Source organism: Choristoneura fumiferana, chromosome 4 (genome assembly GCF_025370935.1).
Source record: "Choristoneura fumiferana chromosome 4, NRCan_CFum_1, whole genome shotgun sequence".
In the NCBI taxonomy this organism is placed as follows: Eukaryota; Metazoa; Arthropoda; class Insecta; order Lepidoptera; family Tortricidae; genus Choristoneura; species Choristoneura fumiferana.
In genome coordinates this window covers 14,767,558-14,791,782 of record NC_133475.1, presented here as the reverse complement: position 1 = coordinate 14,791,782, position 24,225 = coordinate 14,767,558, and the positions used below count along the sequence as shown (strand labels likewise).

The window sequence follows — 24,225 nt, the reverse complement described above, 5'->3', positions numbered from 1 at the left end:
AACATATTGTGTCGAATAAATATAATGTTTTCGTTTTATTTCCTCGCATATCTGGAGAAAAGCACTATACATGCCTCGGCAGGAATATCATTTCGTGGGTTTGTAGGTATCTATTGAAGGACTGGGCTACGCCTCGTCCTTCAAAACCATACTCATCCACGAAATGCTTTTCCCGCCCTCTGCAGTATTAGAGCTTATATACGTCCCACTGCTGGGCACAGGCCTCCTCTCAGAATGAGAGGGCTTGGGCCGTAGTTTCCATGCGGGCCCTGTGCGTATGAGCGTAAGCATGGTAGACAATTCACCCACGGAAAGTTACTTCAAACCAATCCAGCGCAGCTGTGCTATAGTCATCATATTTTTATCATTCATGAATTTGTCGGTAGATGTCTTCGGGTCTTGTTTACGATTTCAAGATATCGCGAATATTGGACAATCATACTTAGTTGGTTTATAATCTGGATTAAAACATAGGATAGGGATAAATCTCTTAATAACAACCGCTGGGCTTGGAGTCATGACATTTGGTATGTAGGTAGCTGGACGTCTCGAATAACACATAGGCTACTTTTTACCCCGATGTTCCCACGGGATAGGTATAAAATCTCGAACTAATAACCGCAGGGCTTAGAGTCATGAAATTTGGTATGTAGATAGTTGGACATGTAGAATAACACATAAGCTACTTTTTATCCCGATATTCCTACGGGATAGGGATAAAATCGCGAAATAACAACCGCTGGGTTTAGAGTCATGTCTTTTTGGCATGGGTGTTTTAATTTAACGTCAATGAAAACCACGATGTAATTTTAGGGAATTCCCACGAGAATTTAATAAAATCCCGGAATTTCAATTCAACTGGAGTAAGTATCTAATTATTTACGCGTGCAAAGCCGCGGGTAAACGCTAGTATTAAATTATTTTCTCGACACCCGGTTTGGTTGAAGTAATACTCGTATTCTTGACTACGCGGACCGTACGAAAGTCAATTTAATTTTTATGTTTTGAATTTCTTGGCAGTCAAGTTAAAAAATATAATTCGCACCTTTAAGATTGTATTGAAACAATTCGAAATATTCAGTTCCAAAATAAACTTTAAATAAAACACAATCTGGTTGAATTTTCAAATGTGAAAATTTCGAATTATTTCAGTTTAATTTTAAAGGTGCGTATAATAGTCAAGCCCTGGTCTTCTTTTGTTTCACTCTTGTATGCAATAAGATTCTTAAAAGACTAAAAATAACTAAGATAGGTTTTTCATAAAACTTGGGATCACTGCTACTAATGGACCCAGAAGGCTAAGATGAAGCACTTCTTGTGTCAGCACTTAATTCCCTCGGTTGTCTAATCCTCAGCGCCGAAATACGTCAGTGCAATGGAAGCACCGCTTCATAACGCTCCATAAGCTGGTATACAGTTCAGATCTTACACGATTCATTAATCACTTTTGTTGCAGCAAATCTCGCCACGTCTTTAACAAATTTGGATTATGCGATATCATCGGAACTGGACGGCAACCCGCCGCTGTGGGTGACGCGGCGGCGTGATATAATGCACGACGACATTTACGTCAATAATGCCAGAGTGCTGGCGTCGCGGTCCTATCAAGCGTTCAACAAGAATAACAACAGACAGGTCAGCATCCTCCTACCAATGTCCTTGTTAAATGTAGACGACTGGTAGACCACCAGTTAAACTGCACTATCTCCTTCACTTCGTTATCCCACTAATCCTACTAATATTATAAATGCGAAAGTTTGTAAGTCTGTTTATTTGTTAGTTTGGACATAGGATAGCTTTAATCCTGGAAAATTGCATAGTTCCCGCGGGACAGCGATAAAAGAATTCTACGCGGACGGAGTCGCGGGTAAAATTTAAATTATTAAACCTAGGTTAGGGGTGACAGTTTCATACATTATGACTCTACTTAACCCTTGGCAGTAAATCCTGAACTAAAAGTGAACTCAGGTCCAGGCAAATCCGCCTTAGAGAAAGCCATAGCCATCAATTATGTTTCACACTAAGTTCTATTTGAATGCACATGAACATGACGTACTGACTAGTGAACACTAGATATGTATAAAAATGTATTTATTTATTTATTTATTAACTGTGGCACACAAAACAAATTGTAAACATGCGGTACAGTAATGAGAATAATTAAGGCAAGACATCATTTACAATTCAAACTATGGTGTACACATCATGAAAAGAGTCATCATCCCAGCCTATATACGTCCCACTGCTGGGCACAGGCCTCCTCTCAGAACAAGAGGGCTTGGGCTATAGTTCCCACGCGGGCCCAGTGCGGATTGGGAACTTCACACGCACCATTGAATTGCTTCGCAGGTTTGTGCAGGTTTTCCTCACGATGTTTTCCTTCACCGCAAAGCTCGTGGTAAATTCGCACATGAATTTCGAAAAACTCAAAGGTGCGAGCCGGGGTTTGAACCCACGACCCTCTGTTTGAGAGGCGATAGGTCAAACCATGAAAAGAGTGATACAATTAAAACCTAAAGAAAAGAAAAGTATCAATATTTATATAAATACAAGAGAAACTATACATGCATTTAATTAAACAAACAAAGTTTATTGTATTAGTTTATTGTATTGCTTGTTTTAGGTTCTGCACGTCATAGATCAAGTTCTACAGCCACTCCAGCCCCACGGGCCGGGGTCTCTCAGCTCGCCCGTCTACAGCCCAAACGCATACCAGTTTCTGGAACACTCTGACCTCTTCAATATTGGTCCACATAGACTGAGGTAAACTTGAAAATTAAGTAACGGTCAAAGAAAAGTGGCATACTAAATAAACACATGAAAATCGCTCAAGCGCGAATCGGACTCGCGCACTGAGGGTTACAATGAAGGGAATACAATGGAGAGCAAAAATATCCTATGCGCCATGAAATCCAAAAAATAAAACTGACTACCTGTGTCGTATAAGCTGCAATAGAAATAGACATTAGCTAATAGCTTAAAGTCTTTTCGTATTTAGTATGTATGTACATACGAGTACATTTCTAATACAATTTCTTTGGTTGTAGGTACTATTTGTATCTGGCTGGTTTTTATGACACCAAATAGTTTGAAATTATAAAAAGTTACAAATTAGTAAAATATTATTTTCAAATATTTTTCATTTGTTTTTCTTTCTGTCATAATGAGTGAATGCAATAGAGGAATTCATTTTTGTTTTGATGTTATACAAGCTTTTATTTATCTTGCAATGTATGTATGTATCTATGTATGTAATGTATATACGTGTGTTACCGGCAGCCAGGTTTTTTGATGGGAGGTTAAAGTAACGCATTTCTGTTAATTAATTATAAAATTAATTTAATTAATAAACTAAAATTCAGACTTTGTTGACTTTCTAACAAAATTATAATTGCCAGCAATGTACAGCAAAGTAAATTGACAAGTAATAATCAAAGTCTGTCGGCTGTCATTTACACTTACAGTCAATTTACTTTGCTGTAGGTACATTGCTGGCAATTATAATTTTGTTAGAAAATTAACAAAGTCTGAATTTTAGTTTATTATTTAAATTAATTTCATGGTTAAGTTACAGAAATACGTTACTTTAACCTCCCTTAAAAAAAGCCTGGCTGCCAGTAATACATTTTACGTGCGGGTCAAACCTTGCAAGATGAATTTGACCCACTTCCAGTGGTCGGGTAGACAGTGCAATAATCTGGTAGTGACATCCTGGTGGTCCATGGATAAATATCAATATACTCGTAGTACGTGTAGACCTTGGTGATGTATTAGGCCGGTATACTAAAAATTTAAAAAAACACCATGTTGCTCCAAGCCGATTGATTTCAGACCGATATATATTTGTACGGAAAGAGATGTCACATCAGTGTAAAAAAAATGGTGGGTGTCGCTGACTCATAAGTGTCAAAAAAAAGTTTGAAATATTTGACATCAAAAATGACCAAGTTAATGTTGACCTAGAGATGTCTTGTGTTTTGCGAATTTATTCCTCTTCAAAACGGACCAGTAGTTTTCAAGATATTTAGAAAAGTAATAAAAACTTTCAAGTGACATTGCAAGGAAACTGTCAATAATTATGAGAGTAAAATTGGCAGATTAATAACTGGTATTATTACCAATACATAGGATATATTCATTGGCTAATAACGTCAGGGGCATATTTTGTTCCCTTACACGGGTATATACATATAGCCTTTACTATAAGTATATTAATCGGAAATATGTGTAACTAAAATGCCGTCTTAATTATAGCCCTAGTTTACTATTGTAAGTCCTTTATTAAGGACGTAAGGTGTCAAGAGTTCACTATGAAGAATGAGTCCTTTTGTGTTGGCAGGGTAGAATACCTATACACGTCGTATTGCTAAAATGTTGCTTTCCGCAAAATATTTATGTTTTATCAAAACATATGGATGGATGGATGGATGGAAGAACAAAAAAAATACTTTATATTCATAAATACTTCCCATAATTACTATTCCACGCGGAAGAAGTCGCGGGCAAAAGCTAGTACTATGTAATACGGCGCACGCCTGAAATAGGAAATAGAAATGTTCATACTAAATTATTGCAATTTTCTTGTCATCATCAAAGATAAAGTTACCAAGTACATATGAGGCACTCATTGAATTTCTTCTTTTTAATAACGTTCGTATTCTACCAGCTTGATTCATTATTCTCAGGTAGAGCCCCATCGGAATGCCAATATTATTAAAACGACTTGCTCTCATTAACTTTACCAGGCAAAGTATTCCTTGCCAATTAGAAGCTTCTCGTGCGAATTGTGAATTTGTGACATGAACATAATTGCTCCTTGTTAAACTTGTGAGTCGGAGAAAGCTAGTTAGGTGAAATTAATGTTAACTAGCTTCGAGTTTCGTGCGTTTGCTCACTGAGCTCGTCAAAGCCCGAGACGCCCTAAAATGCGAGCAATCAACGCTGTGGCATTTAGAATTCTATGCATTTAGGAGTAAGTTCATAAACAAAGCATATTTTCGTGGTTTTATTTGCGAAATTAAACCGATAGGTATACCTTGTTAATCTAAAATTTACAGGATTCTTTATTGTTATTGCGCATAGTGTGAATGTTTAACCTCTCTGCTGCTCAATAGGAAACCTAGATATAGGTTTTATTATACCACCAGGTTGATAGATTTAAGCAACTTATGACCGCTTACAACTTAATTTATGCAAGAGCTTTTGAAATAATTATAATGTTTGTTTTTGAAGTATTTTAAAATAACGTTGTCAATGTTCGGTTACTTATTGTAAACGCCCCTTGATTTTCCACATTTAAAACAAGCAGGCACACGTTAAGACATCCCATTAAAATGTTATTCTAAATAATAAAAAAATAAACCGCTTTCAAATGAATGCATATTATTCTTAGGAGAAAATGATGCAGGTACTCGCGTATTTAAGTTTCAGTTTTCACTCAACTCGTTAAAATATGTGAAACTGTGAACTGTATGAAGCCGGAACTAGAATGCAACAACGATTATTCTGGCCACTAACTAGAGCTTCGCGTGTTTCAATTACAACGAAACACGAGCGGTTAACTGCGTTTACTACTGCCATTGAACTTTTTGCATTTAAATGAATAATGGCCCAAAAATGCGGGCCTGTCTGTAGCTGTAATTTTTTTGGTTATAAACTTTTTGTTTCACTTTTCTGCTCGAATTCATAATGTTTATTATGCGATGGAAAAAACTGATGCTCCGTTTCATTCATGCTCTTTGCTATTATTTAGCGTTTTATTGCTGTCCAGGTTATTTATTATGAAATACTTATATACGATTAATCTAAAATATCGTACTTACATATGTCACTGACAAATAGACAATGACTTGTCTCATTTTGCGCACACTGGCGATCGTTAACGTAATTAAGATTTTGATTTTTGTATTTCTATTAAAGTACGTAAACGTTCGAGTGCTGGTCACTATTCCAGTAGTTTCTATTTTTCATTTTATGTCACTAACAAGAGAGGTGAAAGCAGGGTGTTATCTATTGGGCATTAGCAAGTCAAACACTAAATAGAACATTTACTTTATTGTGATTACTAGTATTTCTATGTTTGTTTAACTGATTGTTAGATGATGATTTATTTTTGGATGGTGGTATATTTTTCTTATAATCATAACTCATGGCGGAGGTATTTGATATAAAATATTAATTCAGGTGCACGTTCAGGGATAATACATCCCCGACGCTGCGTCAAAACGTCCGATAGGTATATCCGCGAGGGTTAAAAATCCGGTGACCTCGATTCCGGTTCACTGACGAATATTTTATTAACCCCCGACGCAAAAAGAGGGGATAAGTTTGACCGCTATGTGTGTTTGTGTGTCTCTGTATGTGGCACTTTAGCACTTAAATGGGTGGACCATTTTGAATGCGGTTTTTTTTTAATTTAAAAGTAGGTTTTTTAGCGATGGTTCTTAGCCATGTTTCATCAAAATCGGTTCAGCCGTTTTTGAGATATTGAGCTTTGAGACAAAGTCGGGGGTTTTCCAACTTTTTGTTTTTAGCTACGGTATCTCAACGCGATACACAATTTACCAAGTTTGATGTTATAAATTGCTTTAAGAGGAAAACTTTTAAATGAACTTTTAATTTATTTTCTTAGTAAATAGACCGCAATGAGGGCGTCAGCTAAATGACTGGAGCAAACAAATTTCACTTTATAAAAGTTCCGAAACATTCGCGTTATGTCAAAGCAAAGTAATAGCGCTGCCTGTAAATTATAAATAAGAACAAAATGAAAAATGAAAATGTGCGCGCCGCCCGTTGAAGCCAGGGTCAGGTTCGCTCTCTAATATTTTATGGGTAGTACGGGTGGGGAGTCAAACCCGTGACGCTAACTGCCGCAAGCTTTGACCTTCCAAAAAACATGACTTGGTGGCGCATAAATATTCATTGCTATTATTAAATTATTATCGTGAAAGCAAGTCGTAAAATGATAACTTCCGAAGGGTAGACCTTAGCACGACCCCGCCGACAACTTAACTCTATTAAGGCTCCTTAAGGGATATAGCGTACGCTCGAACAGCTTAATTATTACTGACTCATACATCTCAGATTAGCGTATGCCGACATGCTTGGACGTGTTTGAAGTTTCTGCGTTAAGGTTTTGGTCGTAATAAAATTACGTTTTGTCTTACACAGGTCATTCCGACAAAAAGTAAGTCAGCTTCACAAGAAGGACGTTTTCAATGCTGATGGCAAGCACACTTTCTTTATTCCTGTTGACGAAGGTTTTAAGGTCTGTAGACGTACAAATTACATACGATTGTTCTCTTTATAACTATATGTTCTATTTATAACCAGCTTTATCCTTTCTAGCCAACTACTAGATCAGATCTGATTGACGCTAAAGTGGTGGACGGCCACGTCATTCCACATCACGTTCTGTTTACGCAAGCAACTCCTGACACGCGAGAGTTCGAGACGTTTGCATTTGGTGATAATGTCAAAGTCGTCATCTCTTTTAGTACAGCCATGAATGGGAAAGAGGAAATTAGTAAGTACCTATGCTTTTGCCAATTGACATCTTTGTAGCCTTTTTAGAATTGTGATTTTCAATAGCTTTCGATATAAGGAAACAGCTTTCGATCCGGATCTCTACATATAGCAGGTAACATTTGTGATCAGATGTAAGTCTCTATATTATTATGTCTACTACTTGTAATCCTTCGAATCTATGCCTCCAGAGAAAATAACTACGAATTAGGTACAAATCGAACCCATATTCATACGTGACGTAAGTGACGTAAAAAGTCTAAGTATACTTAGAAAATGTGACTTCATTATTTATTCAATAATATTTTATAATAATATTGTGGTCGTGGCCGATTCTCGTTCACATACTGTAAACTTTCCAACTATATTGTTAAATTTGATCTCATTAATACTATTTTTCTAATTTATTAAATATCTATTTTAACAGCTTATGTAAAATCTAACACGGTGGCCGGAGACGCAAAGCATAGCAGAGGAGTCGTGCTCGCAGACATAGTGCGAGCAAACATCCCAGTCAAAAACGGAGTCGTCCATCTCATCCAAAGGCCCTTAATGGTCGTCGATACCTCTATCATCGACTTCCTCAAGGTAGGACATCTATTTTAACTACCGATTATTTACTGTATTTATTGCGACATCAACTTCATAACTTGAAAGTTATTCAAATTTAGGATCGGTTTCAATTTTACAACCATAGTACACGCATTTAACGATATTTCAATACAATCAACAACTGGTAGGTATTTCGCTTTAGTTATTTGGAACATTAATTTCGAGTTACGAATAACCTTTGAAATTTGGAAAAGGATTTTCTTAAACCCTTTGCTATTCCGTTTGAACTAGATTAAACGGATTCTAGTTTAATATTATCGTCTTATATTGCAAACTTGAAACTTCGAAACTTTCATCAATGTTTTAAGTAGAAATACAAACATCCTGATTTCACTAGGTTTTAGGCCTTTCTAACAAGTTGTGAGAATTAATTATTTGGCAAATATTTACTTGGGGTTACTATTTTTGTTCCCGAAAATTTACCTACATATGTAGCAATAAAGATTGCAATATACCGGATGTGGCCTGTAATACGAGCAAAAAATTAAAACATAGATCGTCCTCGTCAAACTAAACAACATTATTTCAGCGATTTTTAAAAATAATGGAGTCTTTGAATTTTCCTTTTTTCATACAAATTAAATACTGCTATCAATGTACGCCATCCTAGTACTCAACTGACGTCGCTTGTCACGCTACAAATATCAAGCAGTTTGCTTTACATTGCTTCTTCGAATAAACTTAAAAATGTAATAAAAATTAAAAAAAACAATTATTTTTAAAAGTCGCTGAACTAAATTCAATGTTGTTCAGTTTGAGGAGTATGATCTATGTTTTAATTATTTGCTCATATTACAGGCCACACCCGGTATACATTCCTTGATATCAGGACAGGTTAACAACGAATTACAAAATCCTTAGAAAGTTTAAGAACATATATCGACAAGATTTTTGGTTAGATAAGTAGGTACGGATAAATATTCTGATTGATTTTTTAAATGATTTCACACATTCACAAAAAGACAAAATATGCTAATTTATAAGATCTCAGATTTTTTTCTTATAAGATCGCGTATTTTTTAAAAACACAACATTTGTATACTGTCATTGACTTTCCGCTCCATTCATGTCGGAACCAGGCAATGAAGGTAAAATTAAAAGCGTCTCATTTATTTCTTCTAATTACCCATTTTTGTGAGTGTCCCTTTACTCCATTGAAACTTTCTTTTTTCTTTGATATTCTTCTTAAATTTACTAATTATGTATTGAGCACGTTTGCCTTTGGAATATAGTTTAATCAGCCGCAAAGTATTATGTAAGTATTTACTATTATAGAAATCGGTAAACAGATTCAAATCGTATGTTTATCCCATGCCTACACCTTACCATTGTAAGTTTGGATTGGACGTCGTAGCAGATAGTAAAATGTTGAATATACCGGGTGTGGCCTGTAATACGAGCAAAGAATTAAAAAATAGTCATATTTAATGAAATAGCCTTTGAAATGAAGTCTCTGAATTTTCCTATTTTCATACAAATTAAATACTGCTATCAATGTACGCCATCCTAGAACACAACTGACGTCGCCTGTCATGCTACAAGCATGAAGCATTTTGCTTTACATTGCTTCTTCGAATAAACTTAAAAGTGTAATAAAAATTAAAAAACTAATTATTTTTAAAAGTCGCTAAACTAATGTTGTTCAGTTTAACGAGTATGATCTATGTTTTAAATATTTGCTCATATTACAGGCCATACCCGGTAGTACATTTGTAGATAACATTTACTTTTAATAATAACTATTAAAAACATACTACTCTCCAATGAATACACACGAACTAAATATTAACTGAATGTACATTATAAAAGAGTTTTTTTTCCGGCGTTTCAACCGCTTTTACGAAGTTAGGTTGAAGTTTACTCGTAGCAGAAAGAATGGAATTTAACAATAACCTGTTTTTTTAGTCATTGATAGCTTGTTAAAATGTAACCATTTTACACGACATAATATTTTACTAACAAATATTTTAGTTTAGGCTATTCAGATTCTATTATTATTATACTTAATTGTATCAGATCGTGTTGTAGTAAGTCGTCAAGTTGACGACTTGGCTATTTCATTAAATATTGATGTTACTAAACTGAGTTCAACACTAGGTACATTTATTTATTTTGCCAACAAAAAGCTGTTAATCGCGACCGAGTGCCTACTTACCTATAAAAATAAAAATAAAGTTAATAAACGCAACAAGTAACAAATTAACTTCACTAATTGATCTGTCATCGAAATAACGGTTGAAAAGAGGTACAAAAGTTGTTCGAGTTAAATCTCATTTAATATTTCATGAACGGTAAACAACGCGGTTGAATCGTTAGAATAATCATTCTAAGTGTATTTATACTATTTATATAGACGATATAATTGTAATTCTACCAATTTCGTTAGTTTTGTCTTGTTGTAAGAAATATTCGTTCTCTTTCGTATGTATGTGCGCCCCGCCCGCCGTGGACCCTGCATGACTTGACTATATAGGGGATTGTAAGTATTCGGTAGTGCGGCATGATTGTTTGGCTTGTATTTATATTGACTATATTTATTTTCATTTACTCTGTGTCCATACATTAACATTTTCGTCGGCGACCGAAATAGGTATAGTGCAATTTATTAATTGAGATCAACATCCGAAAAAATAATTTAATAATTGTAAAAATAAAAATCGATTTTCGAATTCTGGATATAAGAGTCACTTCGAACCGGAACATTTGGCTATTTCTTGTCTTGTTGTAGGTATTTATAAACTCCAAAACAAGGTCCATATGAAAGAAAAATAGGAGAGAACATAAACGAAAAACTTGATTATGGTTATATATGGTCGTGCTGTAGGTTAAGGGAAGAGTTGGTCTAATTTTCTTTATTAATACACCCGTGCAAAATCTGAGCGGGCAACTTGTTTTAAATAAATATTTTAGTATGAAATATATATTTTAATTAAATAATTACAATGCACCGCCTAATTCGGTCATCATTCGACTTTTTAATGAATTAATACAAGTTCATGTTCACGAATATTGACCAGGTAATGTGTGTTTAGTATTTTCTATAAGACTTTCCAGTTTCTTCATCATTACTTTGATACTTTGAATTAGTTTCATTTGCTTTTCATAAAGAACGGAAATAGCCTGAAGTAGTAAGTAGTGGCTTCTAATTGTACGTTACAGTGACATACTTTTAGCATAATGTGCTCAAGAATTTATACATACAGTGTGTTACCGTCAGCCAGGCTTTTTTTAAGGGAGCTTAAAGTAACGTTTTCTGTAACTTAACAATGACATTAATTTAATGAATAAACTTAAATTCAGACTTTGCTAACTTTCTAATAAAATTATAATTGCCAGCAATGTACAGCAAAGTAAATTTACAAGTAAGTGTAAATAACAGCCGACAGATACTTTGATTATTATTTGTCAATTTACTTTGCTGCAATGTCAATTTAATTTGCAGTGTGTTACCGACGTAACACACTGTATATTTTAAACTAATGTAATCAAATTATTCATAATTTCCAACCTATTAATACGTCCCACTAATAGCCGCAGGCTTTCCTCTGAATAAGAAGGCCTTGGGTTAGAGCTTTGATATAAAACTTCAATATTTACTTAAAAGATTATTTGTAGTACACCTGAGCATGACTTTGTTCAATTATAATAACATAAAACAGCAGGATGTTAAGCTTTTAACGCTTTTCAAATATGCTGTTAGACGAATGATTAAAAATAAAAAACCTGTTGCATTTGTAATTGTGTAATCGGCACTAATTTATACGTACTTTACCTGATAATTGCTGCGTTTTCTAGTTATAATTTTTTTAATCTTTTCTTCGGTATACCAGGAGAAAGAAGATGGTCCCCTCTGCAAATTCTACGAGGTGATAATGGATCTGGGGAACAACAACCAGTTCCTAAACGACCTCACCCTGGCTAAAGACATGACGTTGTTCGCGCCTTCCAACGAGGCCTGGGACGAGCCAAGCGTCCAGAATATTGTCAGGTATAACACGAAATATCTTATAATATAATAGATAGAGCAATCAAGTAAAAACGAAACTATTAGCCTGTTCATACAAGAGTGGAGTTCAAAAAGGTTAACTTGTACTTGTGTAATGTAATCATACTAAACAACGGACTGCAAAAAGTTCCAGTGAGATACAAAATTTACCCAAACAACTGTACTATGCTTAGTGGTCTGTCGCACAACGGAAACATTTTACACTATTTTTAGCTAGGTACCGATTGGAGTAGTATCTAACTTTTAAACTACCCACAAACGGCAAAAACAGAACCCGAAAGCCCGCTTATACAAAAGAATACCGTGCACGTTTTAATAAAACTGAAACGAACAAGCTAGGATTTAATATTTAGAGATGTTGTTCTCACGATCAAGTTACTCATAATTAATTAAAACAAACATTTTGCTGGTTCAGCGACGAAAGAAATTTAATTTTCAAATATACCACCACGTAGTCATAATAATTGACCTACGTAAAGTCGCGTTTTTTGGTATATTTGATCAAATCTACATCTAACCTCCAACAGCATCGATGGGTGTAAAAGAATGGGAAAGGTCTAACTGAATAGTATACAATTAGAGCGGAAATGCATCTCCCGACTTTTGACCAATCGATCTTCGTAGAGCTACTAAAAAGTTACGAAGTCGAAGCCCTACACGTAATAAATGTTTTTTTACAGAAACCACCAGAAACTAAAGGAGATCTTGAACTTACATCTGGTGCGAGAGCGATTGGCCATGGATACCATAATACACAACAATATGAATCAGGTAATATTCAAGTATTTTAATTTAATGTAACCACCACAAAACAGGAAAATTCATTAGGTGAAAGCTAGGATAAGCACTGTGTAGGGAGAAAATGAGTGACAAAATATTATAGCAAAAAGCAATCCAATTTTGATTTTAATCTCATGTTTTATTTTGTTGTGGTTCTGGCTGCGTCGCGGAATCAGCTACCAGGAACTGTACGTTGATTAAATGAATAAAATTTTAGTATTTACGCCCGCTCATATTCATAAAATATTTATTTGTTTCACTTTTCATTGTTTGTCTATCATCTTCGGACCTATTGGTGTCAGGGAGACATCATTTACAGTTTCCGGAAATCTTTCCTAAATATAGTTTAATGAATATATGTGTAACTTGATCCGACCTTGTGATTCGACGTTTTTGTTTATTTATCACCTTGTTCATTGCTCTCTGAGCATGAGTTAGTTGCATGGCATGAAATGGCCGATTGTTTTAGATGTCCGTTTGCATTGAATACATGTGACGATTACCAGAGATTGATCTCTTATAAGTTTTAGCAGTTCATTAACTGTTGCAGACATAGCATGACCGCAAAGTCCGTAACTATTTACATGAAGAGACGCTAATAAGTCAGTATTTTGGAATCATACTCACATTGCAGATTTATCAAGCACCTACAGCGTTGGCCCGGAAGTATCTCTACTTCAACGTATTGACCCATAACAATAACCAAACATTGACCGTGGAAGGAGGTGGAGTCAACGCGACGGTCACGCTCCCAAATATAGCAGCGACTAATGGTTTTGTGCACATTATAGATAGAGTACTAGGAGTTCCTTATACGACAATTTTTGAGAAGCTAAAAACGGACCCCATGCTGAAGTAAGAAATTTCAAAAATATTTCGAATCGTATTGGATTTGATGAGCTGTTGAATCTATGTTTTAATTTGTTTTAGCATAACATACAATCTTGGCAATCGTGAGATGTTCAACCAGCAACTTAACGACATGGAGCATCGGTACACGTACTTCGTGCCCCGAGATCACGCCTGGCAAAAGTTCCAAATTCGCCACCCATCCGCCTTCAAAGCGTTGTTTAAAATAGACTTCGGCTATTACGTAAGTAACTTCGTTTTAAAATATACATAACACCATTCACTTAACAAGTTTAATACCGAAGGGTAGTCATAAAGAGCCCGAATGCAAATTGTCGTGGTAAACGACTTAACATTCCAGTATTTCCATTTTGGACATTCCTTAAATGCTGAGGCATATTTACGCCCAAGGCGCCGCGAGGATGTAGTCTAATGTAGTTTCCTAGTCTGAGGAATGCTTTGCGTATTTTGCATCTAGAGGAATTTATCTGCAATTTAGAAATGAGCCACAAATAAGATCTCTACGATTCACATAGTTACATGTATGGTAAGTAACATAGTATTTTATGTTTCACCTTTCGTTTTATGCCTAGTTGGATCTAAAAATATTTGCATTTGATTTTTTTTCATGCGGGTTTAAATTACAATGTCTTACCACCTGTAGAGTGGCATTTTCACCTGGAGACTAGCAACCCGCCCCGGCTACGCGCGGGTGCAACTCTGTTCTCTCACCTTTTCACCTCTGTCTCCATGCATAATTTAAAAGGTCTAAGCATACTTACGTACATGGCAGATGGCAGGAAACGACTTTGTTTTATACTATGTAACGAAGATTGTTGATCAAACATGCGCAGTATACCACGTCCACTAATGAGATGGACGAAGCCAGCAAGTTGCCGCAGGGTCACGGTGGATGTAGGCTTCTTCCAACCAAAGCAAGGGCTATGGGGGAGGCCTATGTCCAACAGTGGATGTCCTGATAATGAAAGAAGATTGTTGTATCCTCAGACTAAGCAAATACTGGAGAGGCACGTGATCCGAGCCGGCCGCGCCTACACCATCTCAGACCTGAAGCTTCACGCCAACGAAACGCACCCGTTCGTAATGCCCACATCGCGCGACCCACTGCGACTGAGGGTCAAGGAGTCCGACAAAAGTAAATATGCGATCAAAACTTAGAAACGCTTTGGACACATTATTTACCACTCCGCGGAAACTGTGCAACTTTCCGGGATTAAAAACTGCCTTACCTATACCTATCGTAATTTTTTTCGAAATAAGTGCCAATAACGATTTTCATTGCCAGACAATATCTAATACAAGTATATAAAATTCAAAGTCCTGACTAACTGACTGACTGACTGATATATCAACGCACAGCCCAAACCGCTGAAGCTTAAGGTTTGAAATTTGGCATTCATGTACCTTAATCTGTCATCTCCCAGGATAACAGGATCAAAGGAATTTGGGCACAAATTTGTGCCTCTGGGAGAAGACAGGTTAAATGACATATAGAGATATACTAAGAAGGAATTTATTTAAATTCCCACGGGTTAGGGAATAAGTAAAATATCACGGGACAATTCACTCCAATTGACCTACTCCCAAAGTAAGCTTAGCAAAGCTTGTGTTGTGGGTACTAAGCAACGGATAAATATAATTATCTAAATAGATACATACTTAAATACATAGTAAACACCCAAGACCCGAGAACAAACATTCCTATTTTTCATACAAATATCTGCCCCGACACGGGAATCGAACGCGGGACCCCAAGCTTCGTAATCAGGTTCTCTAACCACTAGGCCATCTGGTCGTCAAAATCAATGATTATATATTATTAGATTTTTGTCAACCACTTTGTCGCTGCATGGTAAGATACCTAATAAGAGTTCACTTGTCTGTCCAGATTACTACGTGGAATGGAACGGCCACTGGATCCACGTGTTCCGTCCAGACGTGGAGTGCACGAACGGCATCATCCATGTGATCGATGAGCCATTCCTTCTCGAGAGCGACGTGCGAGCCACCGGCGCCGCTCCGCGCCTTGTCCGTGCCCCGGCAATACTTCTAGTATCACTCGCATTTCTAAGAATTGTAGAATAAACCCTCATTCCCTGTACGGTTAGCACACCGGCCCCTCTTTCCCACTGGGCACTCGGGACTGTCCAGGGCCCCCGCAACAATGAGCTCTCTTGGTGACCGTAGAAAATAAAAGATGAATACCTATATAGAGATTTTGGGGCGCCTTATCCTAAAGTGCCTAGTGCTCCAATGGGTGAAAGACGGCCCTGTCAGATAATTAAGCCAGGTTATGCCAGTGTTAAATTTTAATGGATCCTATAGGAAAGGGATACAGTTAGAGACACAGGGTTGACAGACGTGCTAGCCGTCCTGTTACAATATACAGCTGTAAAATCGATCGTCTTGGTTATTGGGTCCGTGTGTCTTTCATTTTTTAAAGAGATGGAAATAGTCGCGTTGCGTATTGTCATCGTTAACAGGACGATACACACGACTGTAGCCGCCTGACGCCAAACACTAGACACCCGTCTGGCTTTGAACTCAGCAACTTCAATGCGACAAGTATCTCGTACAGTCGAACTTACAGTGGTATACTTATTTATACTTACAGCCCAGTACCATCGGCCGATTTACACATCCAAAAAGGAGGCAATGAAGATTTCTCACTTTAACTTGAAAAAGCATCTTATTCGTATAGAATAAACGACTGTGGCTAGTAGATTTAATATTGTTGAGATGCATATTCGATTTCTTTAGTTGCCAAATCGAAAGCTGTAATATTTACAGCTTATCTAATTTTTACAAGTTCGACTTGTTTTGTGCTGAAAAATTAATTTTAAGTTTTATTAGTGAGGCATTGATTGGTAAGTATTATGGACTATGTTTATTTCGTCAAAATGGTATCTCAATATTATTGTAATAGTGTTGTATAGTTATGCGTAGCTACATGATTTTGAAACTTAGTTACCGTAGTTTGATTGTATATTTTTGAAATATCAAGCAACTTGATGTATAATTTTCTTACGACATATTTCTTTGAATCGCGTAAAACACTGCCAACCATCTTACACAAAAGAAAATATGATAAAAGTGACGACCCTTAGTTACGGGTGCAGAATATGAAGATAAAAACAAAAGTTTGATTTAATTATTAAAGGTATTGACCAACATTAATAATTTGTGGTGTAAGTAGTTCAATTCAAAGATTAAAATAATGTGACAGAGTGAGTACTTTTATTCTACATCTAAAGTATTAAATATTAGTGAAATGGTTTACCCTTTATGAAGATTTTGGTCCGTTGTGCCTTCTTTGGAAATGTAGTAATATTTATTTAAATCTATCCTAAAACAAACATTATTTATCTGAAGAAATCTTCACTGAATACATTCCGTGTTGTTATCTAAAAATCTATTTATTATGAAGAAAATTTATTAACAAATTTATGGATGTTGTTAAAGTAAGAGTACATGGCAAGTTTCGTCATATTTCATTTTAAAATATTCCGTCTGACGAAAAAAAAAACAAAGAGAATTCTTTTTTATGAATTACTGCCTTTAATGAATAAAGTTTGAAGCATGTCCAGTTTTTATTGAAATTGCTAGTGTTGTAATAAAGTATAGTTAATTATGAAGTGGATAATTATTAAAGAAAGGGAGTGTGCTTGCATTAAGGTGCGTTTGTGAATCTCTTACGTTCGATAAGCAGGTGTAAATAATTCGTGTAAGCTTAATTATAGTTCAGTATAATTATAATTATTGTACTCTAATTTATTAGCTATTACTTGAATGCGACTGAAATTAAAAACATTATCACACCTAATGCTATAAAGGTATCAAATACTTTGTATTGTCAAAATGCTGCTTTTTTCTTCAACCTTGAATCTTTAATATAAGTACACCAAATATTTATACTATTAGGGTTTTTAAACTAATCCGTATACATCAGTTAAAGTATTTTCTTCTTGTTTCTGTATAAATATTCAAATATTTAATGGAAGTTAAAAGCAGCATTTACTTAGGAAATAAATTATTTAGATAAAAAGTTAAATGTTTGTATAGGGTGCATTTGATGGAATTTTTAATTTATCTCTAACATTCAGATAAATACATAATCTTTCGCTTTATAGAGTTTACATATTATACAAATAGGTAAGTTTTTGAAAGCCAAAGCTTAATGCTATTTCAGCCGGTTCCATGGTCGTATAAAGTTTTACTGTTACAATTACTATGTACCTACTTTATCAGCTGTAGTCACTAACATAAGTAAGTAGTATTACCTTTTGAACTATATACCTGTATACAGTGGATTTTTAAAGGATTAGTCAATAAACGTCTTACGGGACGCAAATACCCCAGACAATATACTATGACCAAATATTTGGTGATAAGCGGCACCGGAATTCCATCAGGGGTGTTCGTCGTATTCGGATATGTCAAATTAGTTGAATAATATTATGACGACTAATGTACGTGTTGAATTAATAAAGAATTTACCTATAAATACAGGATGCGTGATATTTTATTCATACCACGTCCACCTACTTGGAGAATTGAAGAGTGGCAAAGGCTTTTAAGTAGTATTTTACAATTCTTTATTTAACTTGCCCATCCATGTGTTATTTTGCTAGTTAGTATGTGTATGGGTCACATTTTGGAAGTCAAATTAAAACCACTTTTAGCAAATAGATTAAGTTAATATTTGGTATAAATAATGTATCAGATGATAATTCAAATACAGTCGGCAAAAAACCTAGAATTAATTTTTTCTAAGAAAATCTTATTAAGTTTGTTACTTCGTATTCAAATGCGAAAGATACTAAATTAAATTCAACCTTGACTAGATAAAATAACTCATGAGTGCTAGTTGCTAACAAGGTCAAAAAGCAATTTATGCGGTTCGGAACAGAGCAGAACATAATTGTAGGATGTATCATAGGTCGGCCGGCCTAATCCCACAAGATGGCTGACGACGGGCGAGTCCCTCATTGTATACCTTGATGGATATGAGGAATCAAGCGTCGCTATGCTAGATTAGTCTAGTGCAATTTACTGTATTTTTCGTCATAGTAAACTGTACTAAACCCTAATCACTACCTCTACCACAGATAAATATATATCTCTTTTTCTGCTATCGCACAACCACTTTTTTTTAAACGGACTTCGTACAAATTGGTCTAAAGTTCATCGGGCAAATATTAACTAACCAAAAAAACGCACGCTTACAATGTTATCTAGTTATATTCTTGTCACATTAGCTAACCTGAACAGCATCAATTATATGGAGAATAACTCAAATTACAGGCCGGGCCATGTTTAACATATTTCTAAAAAGGTATGCGTCGTTGCTATACGTAGGATTAAAGGTGAGTTATAGTTATAAAGCATGCAACAATGTCTTTGGTTGTACTTGTGACGGCGACGAGTGTGCCGTACTTGTCGCTTAGGCCTACGCACTACGCACACGGCGTATTTTTGAGGTGTCTGTAGATGACGATGGCACTGTTTCGTAAACGCGCGTCTCAAAACGTCTCTATGTTGTTTGAAGCGCGTAACACAACACGCGACAACTGCGTGGCATCTGCGCCTAAAATATGTTATACACTCAGACTGAAAACATACCTACTAGTTAGCTTTTCAGGATTGTATTTATCCCTCAAACGCATACCCTACGGATGGTTTATTGAGTAATTAAGGTGATTAGAGGGATTCAGATGGGTTTGAAATCGGAATATTAAAACTGTGATATTTAGTTACTTAATTCTACTTATTAATTTATTTTATTTTTGCACTCCATATTTTAACGCTACAAGTTAATAGGTAGAGGTTAATATTGATTGATCATGGTAAAATTTGTTGGTTTCTAAATTTATTCGAAGGGGCTTTACGTTACATTGAGCCACTTATTTAATTATAACTAGACTAAAAAAAAACTAAAAAAAGCTAGTATTTCGTTAACTTGCTAAGTTAAAGGTTAAAAGCACAATATAAGATCCTTAAACGTATAAACTGTGTAACTAGGTAACCGTACAATTACCTAGTTTTTAATGAGCATTCTTAAGAATCTGCGCTTTAAATAGGCAATAAAAGGTACCTACATTATGATTCTGTCGAGTACGGACTCGAGCTGAAGAAGTAAATATTTTTATGTTAATACCCCAAAGGAAAGAGTTGAGTGGGTCGGCAGGCTGAATGTTAATCGCGGTGTGAACGTTTATAACATTTAGATGGATAGACATGTCGTTTACCGACCCAAACATATTTTAAAGGGCCCTCCTGAGTAGGGTCCACCAATTCGGGTCAAATTATTTTCAACCCTTCCTTGAAACAAGATAATTTTTTATCATTGAAACATTTATACGTATCTTTTGCATTTTCTTTTACTGTTTGTAGTAACTACTATATCCCACAAACACCAACTATGAAATAACGTTTTCAACGAACCTTTCTTGTTACCAGTTCATGTATTATTTATGTTCTTATCCGAGTCATATTTCTCTCATAAACAACTCCAATTTTTCTTGTGAATAGAAGAGTATTTTACTCGCAGGTAAGTGCGTATGAACATAGAATTGAATGACAACAACAATGGCGGATTTACGATAAACTCTCTCCAGTAAATCAGGCAGTTTCTAGAAATTATTCTGTTTTTATGAGGTAGTATGAAATTGCAGGAAAATATCTTTGCTTTGTTTGTGTTACGTAACGACTGGATTTCGCTGTGAGAAATAACATTGTCGACTGATTTTTAATATCGGGCAGTGAAACAGTGCACTCTGCCGCAAGAGAGTCAGTCTACCAAGCACTGAATCTGAGTCGAATCGGGTGAGTAGATAACTGAAGCGCTATTGAAAATCAAACTTGAGCATTTCTCAAAATTTCGTGTGGTTTCATTCGGTATTTAATATTTCGGAATCACTGATCGGTATTGACACGAAATCAGTCAATTATTGATGTGATTTTAGTATTAGACCACTTAATTCAACTTTCTTCAAAAGTGTCAACTAATAACAACGTAAAAGTCCGTTCTAGGTCCATAAAAAAACTCATACTTTTAATACTTGAAAAATATAAAGTTTTACGGTGATTGGAGACGTTAGTACAGAACGTTACATTTTATGTGCGGGCGCGGCGGCGTGCCAGTCTATTATTTAATATTATCACACTAGCACTCTTTTCAAGGGTCGCGGAATACTAAAGGCGCTACCGCTATAGGTAACAATAGCTCTCCTTCATATATCGTTTATAAAGTAAATGCAAGCTGTTACGAAGGCTACGCCTAGACGGGGGAAATAAAAGTTTTTACAGACTCGATTTATCTTCGCGCCTCGAGGAGTAGGTAGCTAACGAAAATACTCTCCAGTAACGTAGGTGCCTATTTCTTTTGCACAGCAATGCTATCAATCTTCTGTACACTTTACAAACTGTCACAAAATGAACAGCAATTTTACTTAACATATTTAGTTAAATAATAGGTATGTTTCGCGGAAACTGGGGCCTAGTGACCAATTAAAAATAAGAAACATACGTGAGAACCAATTTGTTTGAATAGTTCGTAGTTTAGAGTGACGTCAAATAAATGAAAACGTGGTTTATGAAATAAAAGGTACAAATTTTTCTTTCACGTGTGAGGATCTAGTTGTATTTACGTGTGATTCAGCGAAATATTTTCGCTGGTACAAGTGTCAATATATATTTATTATAAAAAAAACTATATTAATGGTAAACCCAAAAAAAAAAATTGAAATCATAATGAATAAAAAAAGGAGCGATGAAATATAAAAGAAGCCTTTGTGTGGCATACAACCTGACATACCATGACATGCCTTTATGTGACATAGAACTGAAATAAAAGAAACTTTAATTTTATAGTAGATTGTTCAACAAGGGAGTAAAACAAGCCATAATGACATGAGATGTTCAGCCACCCGAGCAGAGCGAGGGTGGCAATAGTTCGAGTGGCATTATGGTTGTTTAGTCTTGTGTTAAACGGTAGTACTATTAGTTATTCTGTGGTTAAACAGTCTACTTTTCACTTTTTGTTCAAAATTACAAAATTAATTTTTAAAAACGTACGCTCGACTAATGGTCAGGCCATCTGTTCAAAATTCAAATAGCAAAAAAAATTTGTTGCGCGGTTTTTTTTCTTTTTTTTCTTTTATTGTTGTTTATGAAGTGACGCTTTAAAAGCTTGCATATTTAGTGAACAGTTTCAAAAATGGAAAACTATTTTAAAACTAATTCGACTAGGTATACGTAATAAAATGAATTAATCCTGAATATAATTGAATAGATTCATATTCGTAATCATTAATTGCGTTTCACGAAATTAAATCGTGTGTATTTTTTTATATTTGTGCACAGTTGTCATTTTCAAAATCCTCCATTCACGAGCACCGTGATGGCTGTTTAGGAGTTTCCAAAGTAAATTTTTAAAAATTACTTTAATCCCTAGAGAAGTCCCTAGGCAATTTATCCCTCAAACGAACAGAACTAATCGGTGTGCGATTACGATGCCTTTTATCAGCTGAGGCTTGAGTAGGTGGATGAAACTTTTAATGGCCGAACTTGTGTCGGAGTAGTTTCGGCCAACGGCATCAGCGGATATTATTACCGAAGTGTTGCATGACCGTACTACTATAAGCCGAATTAGGTCAAATTGTTTGAAATAGTCAAAACACTAGGACATCGCACATGCGGTCATGTCAACAATACAATAAAATACAATAATTATTTATTGCACACTAACATAGTAAGCAGTACAGAAAATACAGGTATATACACAGAAATTTTCTGTGTATATACCAGAGCGATCTCTTCCAGGCAACCTTTACAATGGACAGAAGTATCTAGGAAATAAATTTTAGCAGGTGGTGAATTTACATTAGATTAGAGCAATATCCAGAATACACAAAATTAACCATTTATATACACTACACATACACAACAAATTCAAATAGATATATAGGTAGATATATAACAACATATAAATAAACTAACAACATTAGTAGGTAACAGTGTTAATAACAGTTTATGAATAATTTGGCGGGCAGTAGTAGGTATAGTTTCATAGACGAAAATTGCATGCAACAACCGTGGCTCTGGCACTAATATCCGTATTCATCGTACAAATTGCTCTCTGCGGGGATCGACCCCACAACTTCCATCTCCGTAGTCATAGTCAAAAAGTCACTAAGCTACCAGAGTCCTCGTTCGTTAAATAACAATAACCATGTTGACAAACAGCCGTAGGAATAAGAACACATCACATGCTTGAAGATAAAACAAAGTACTCACTCTTTATAGCTTATTTATTTATTTATGCACCAATAAAAAAATACAGTATAAAAATTCAGTTGCAACTAATGCTCTCTAAAGCATAACGCGTGATGTTGTTATGTAAACACATACATGACGATATATGTGGGATGGGAACGAAAAATTCAATCAAAAGTCTATACGGAATTGCGGGTGCGCTAAGTGTTCATGGAGCGGAATTAAATTCCATCGATTTAAATAAGATTCGACTCCATTGAAAATCACAGCAAAATCTTAAGGATAAAGAATAAGATAAATTGTGAAGGAAATGAATGGAAGAGAGATTTGCAATTTAAATCATTCTTAAGCAAAAGGAGCGATCAATATAATCTGTGATTTCTTTAATGCAGCTTAATTTATGAAAATGTTATACTTTAGGGGCTGTTTCACCATCCATTGATTAGTGTTAACCGACAGTTAAATGTGATGCCGTCTCCGTCTATTCGAACAGAACAAATAGAGACGGCATCACAACTAACCGCCAGTTAACACTAATCAATGGATGGTGAAACAGCCCCTTAGTCTTGTAATTTAGATGATCGAGGCAGGAATGAGTTGAAAAACTTTTAAGTTGTTACATCACTCTTCACCGCCTCGGTCTAACTTTTAATTATTGACTCCCGCCCGCGAATTCATAATGTTGTTATCTCTCTAATTTCTTGACGCTTGTATTCAGCTACTGACATTTAGCAGAAAATACGTATGCTTCCTGTAGCATTTCCCAGTAATGAAAATGTAGGGAGCCATTACACGTTTAGATGTCATGTCAATTGATTTCCAAGAAGATAACAACGTTAACTAGTAAATAAGATTTCAATGTAGCAGACTGACGTATTATGTAGTTCTATTTTGTAGGTAAAATACTTAGAAAACATAGGTACAAGTCATATCGGTAGCGTAGCTTTTTATAAGTGTTCTTCTACAACATAGAGTGTCTCCTCAATGATTCTACGAAAAAAAAAAATTAGGTATCAACTGACTCTTCCGCCGAGCGAGATATAGTGAAATCAGGACTTGACAAATCGTCACGCTACATACACGCGCATATACATTTATTCTGTGTGTAATTTCTAAATTGCCGCACTTAAGACGCACAGTAGGTACTCGTACTATTT

At 35.5% G+C, this 24,225-nt stretch overlaps 1 protein-coding gene across 2 annotated transcripts in view; it reads left to right on the top strand.

Annotated features, from left to right (window-relative positions):
- The window catches only part of Fas1 (fasciclin 1 Fas1 domain-containing), an 80,309-nt gene extending 62,977 nt beyond the window's left edge, over positions 1-17,332 (top strand). Inside the window, exons 3-14 of one of the 2 annotated variants that reach the window (XM_074087057.1) lie at positions 1,457-1,635; positions 2,624-2,763; positions 7,171-7,267; positions 7,348-7,525; positions 7,952-8,112; positions 11,967-12,124; positions 12,823-12,913; positions 13,099-13,110; positions 13,557-13,777; positions 13,853-14,015; positions 14,780-14,927; positions 15,681-17,332. In XM_074087057.1, coding sequence (XP_073943158.1) covers positions 1,457-1,635; positions 2,624-2,763; positions 7,171-7,267; positions 7,348-7,525; positions 7,952-8,112; positions 11,967-12,124; positions 12,823-12,913; positions 13,099-13,110; positions 13,557-13,777; positions 13,853-14,015; positions 14,780-14,927; positions 15,681-15,877 — 1,745 coding nt within the window. In that variant the 3' untranslated portion in view covers positions 15,878-17,332. The remainder of the gene's footprint in view (positions 1-1,456; positions 1,636-2,623; positions 2,764-7,170; positions 7,268-7,347; positions 7,526-7,951; positions 8,113-11,966; positions 12,125-12,822; positions 12,914-13,098; positions 13,111-13,556; positions 13,778-13,852; positions 14,016-14,779; positions 14,928-15,680) is intronic. The other variant, XM_074087058.1, reaches the window with a different exon arrangement.
- The last annotated feature ends 6,893 nt before the right edge of the window (positions 17,333-24,225 follow it).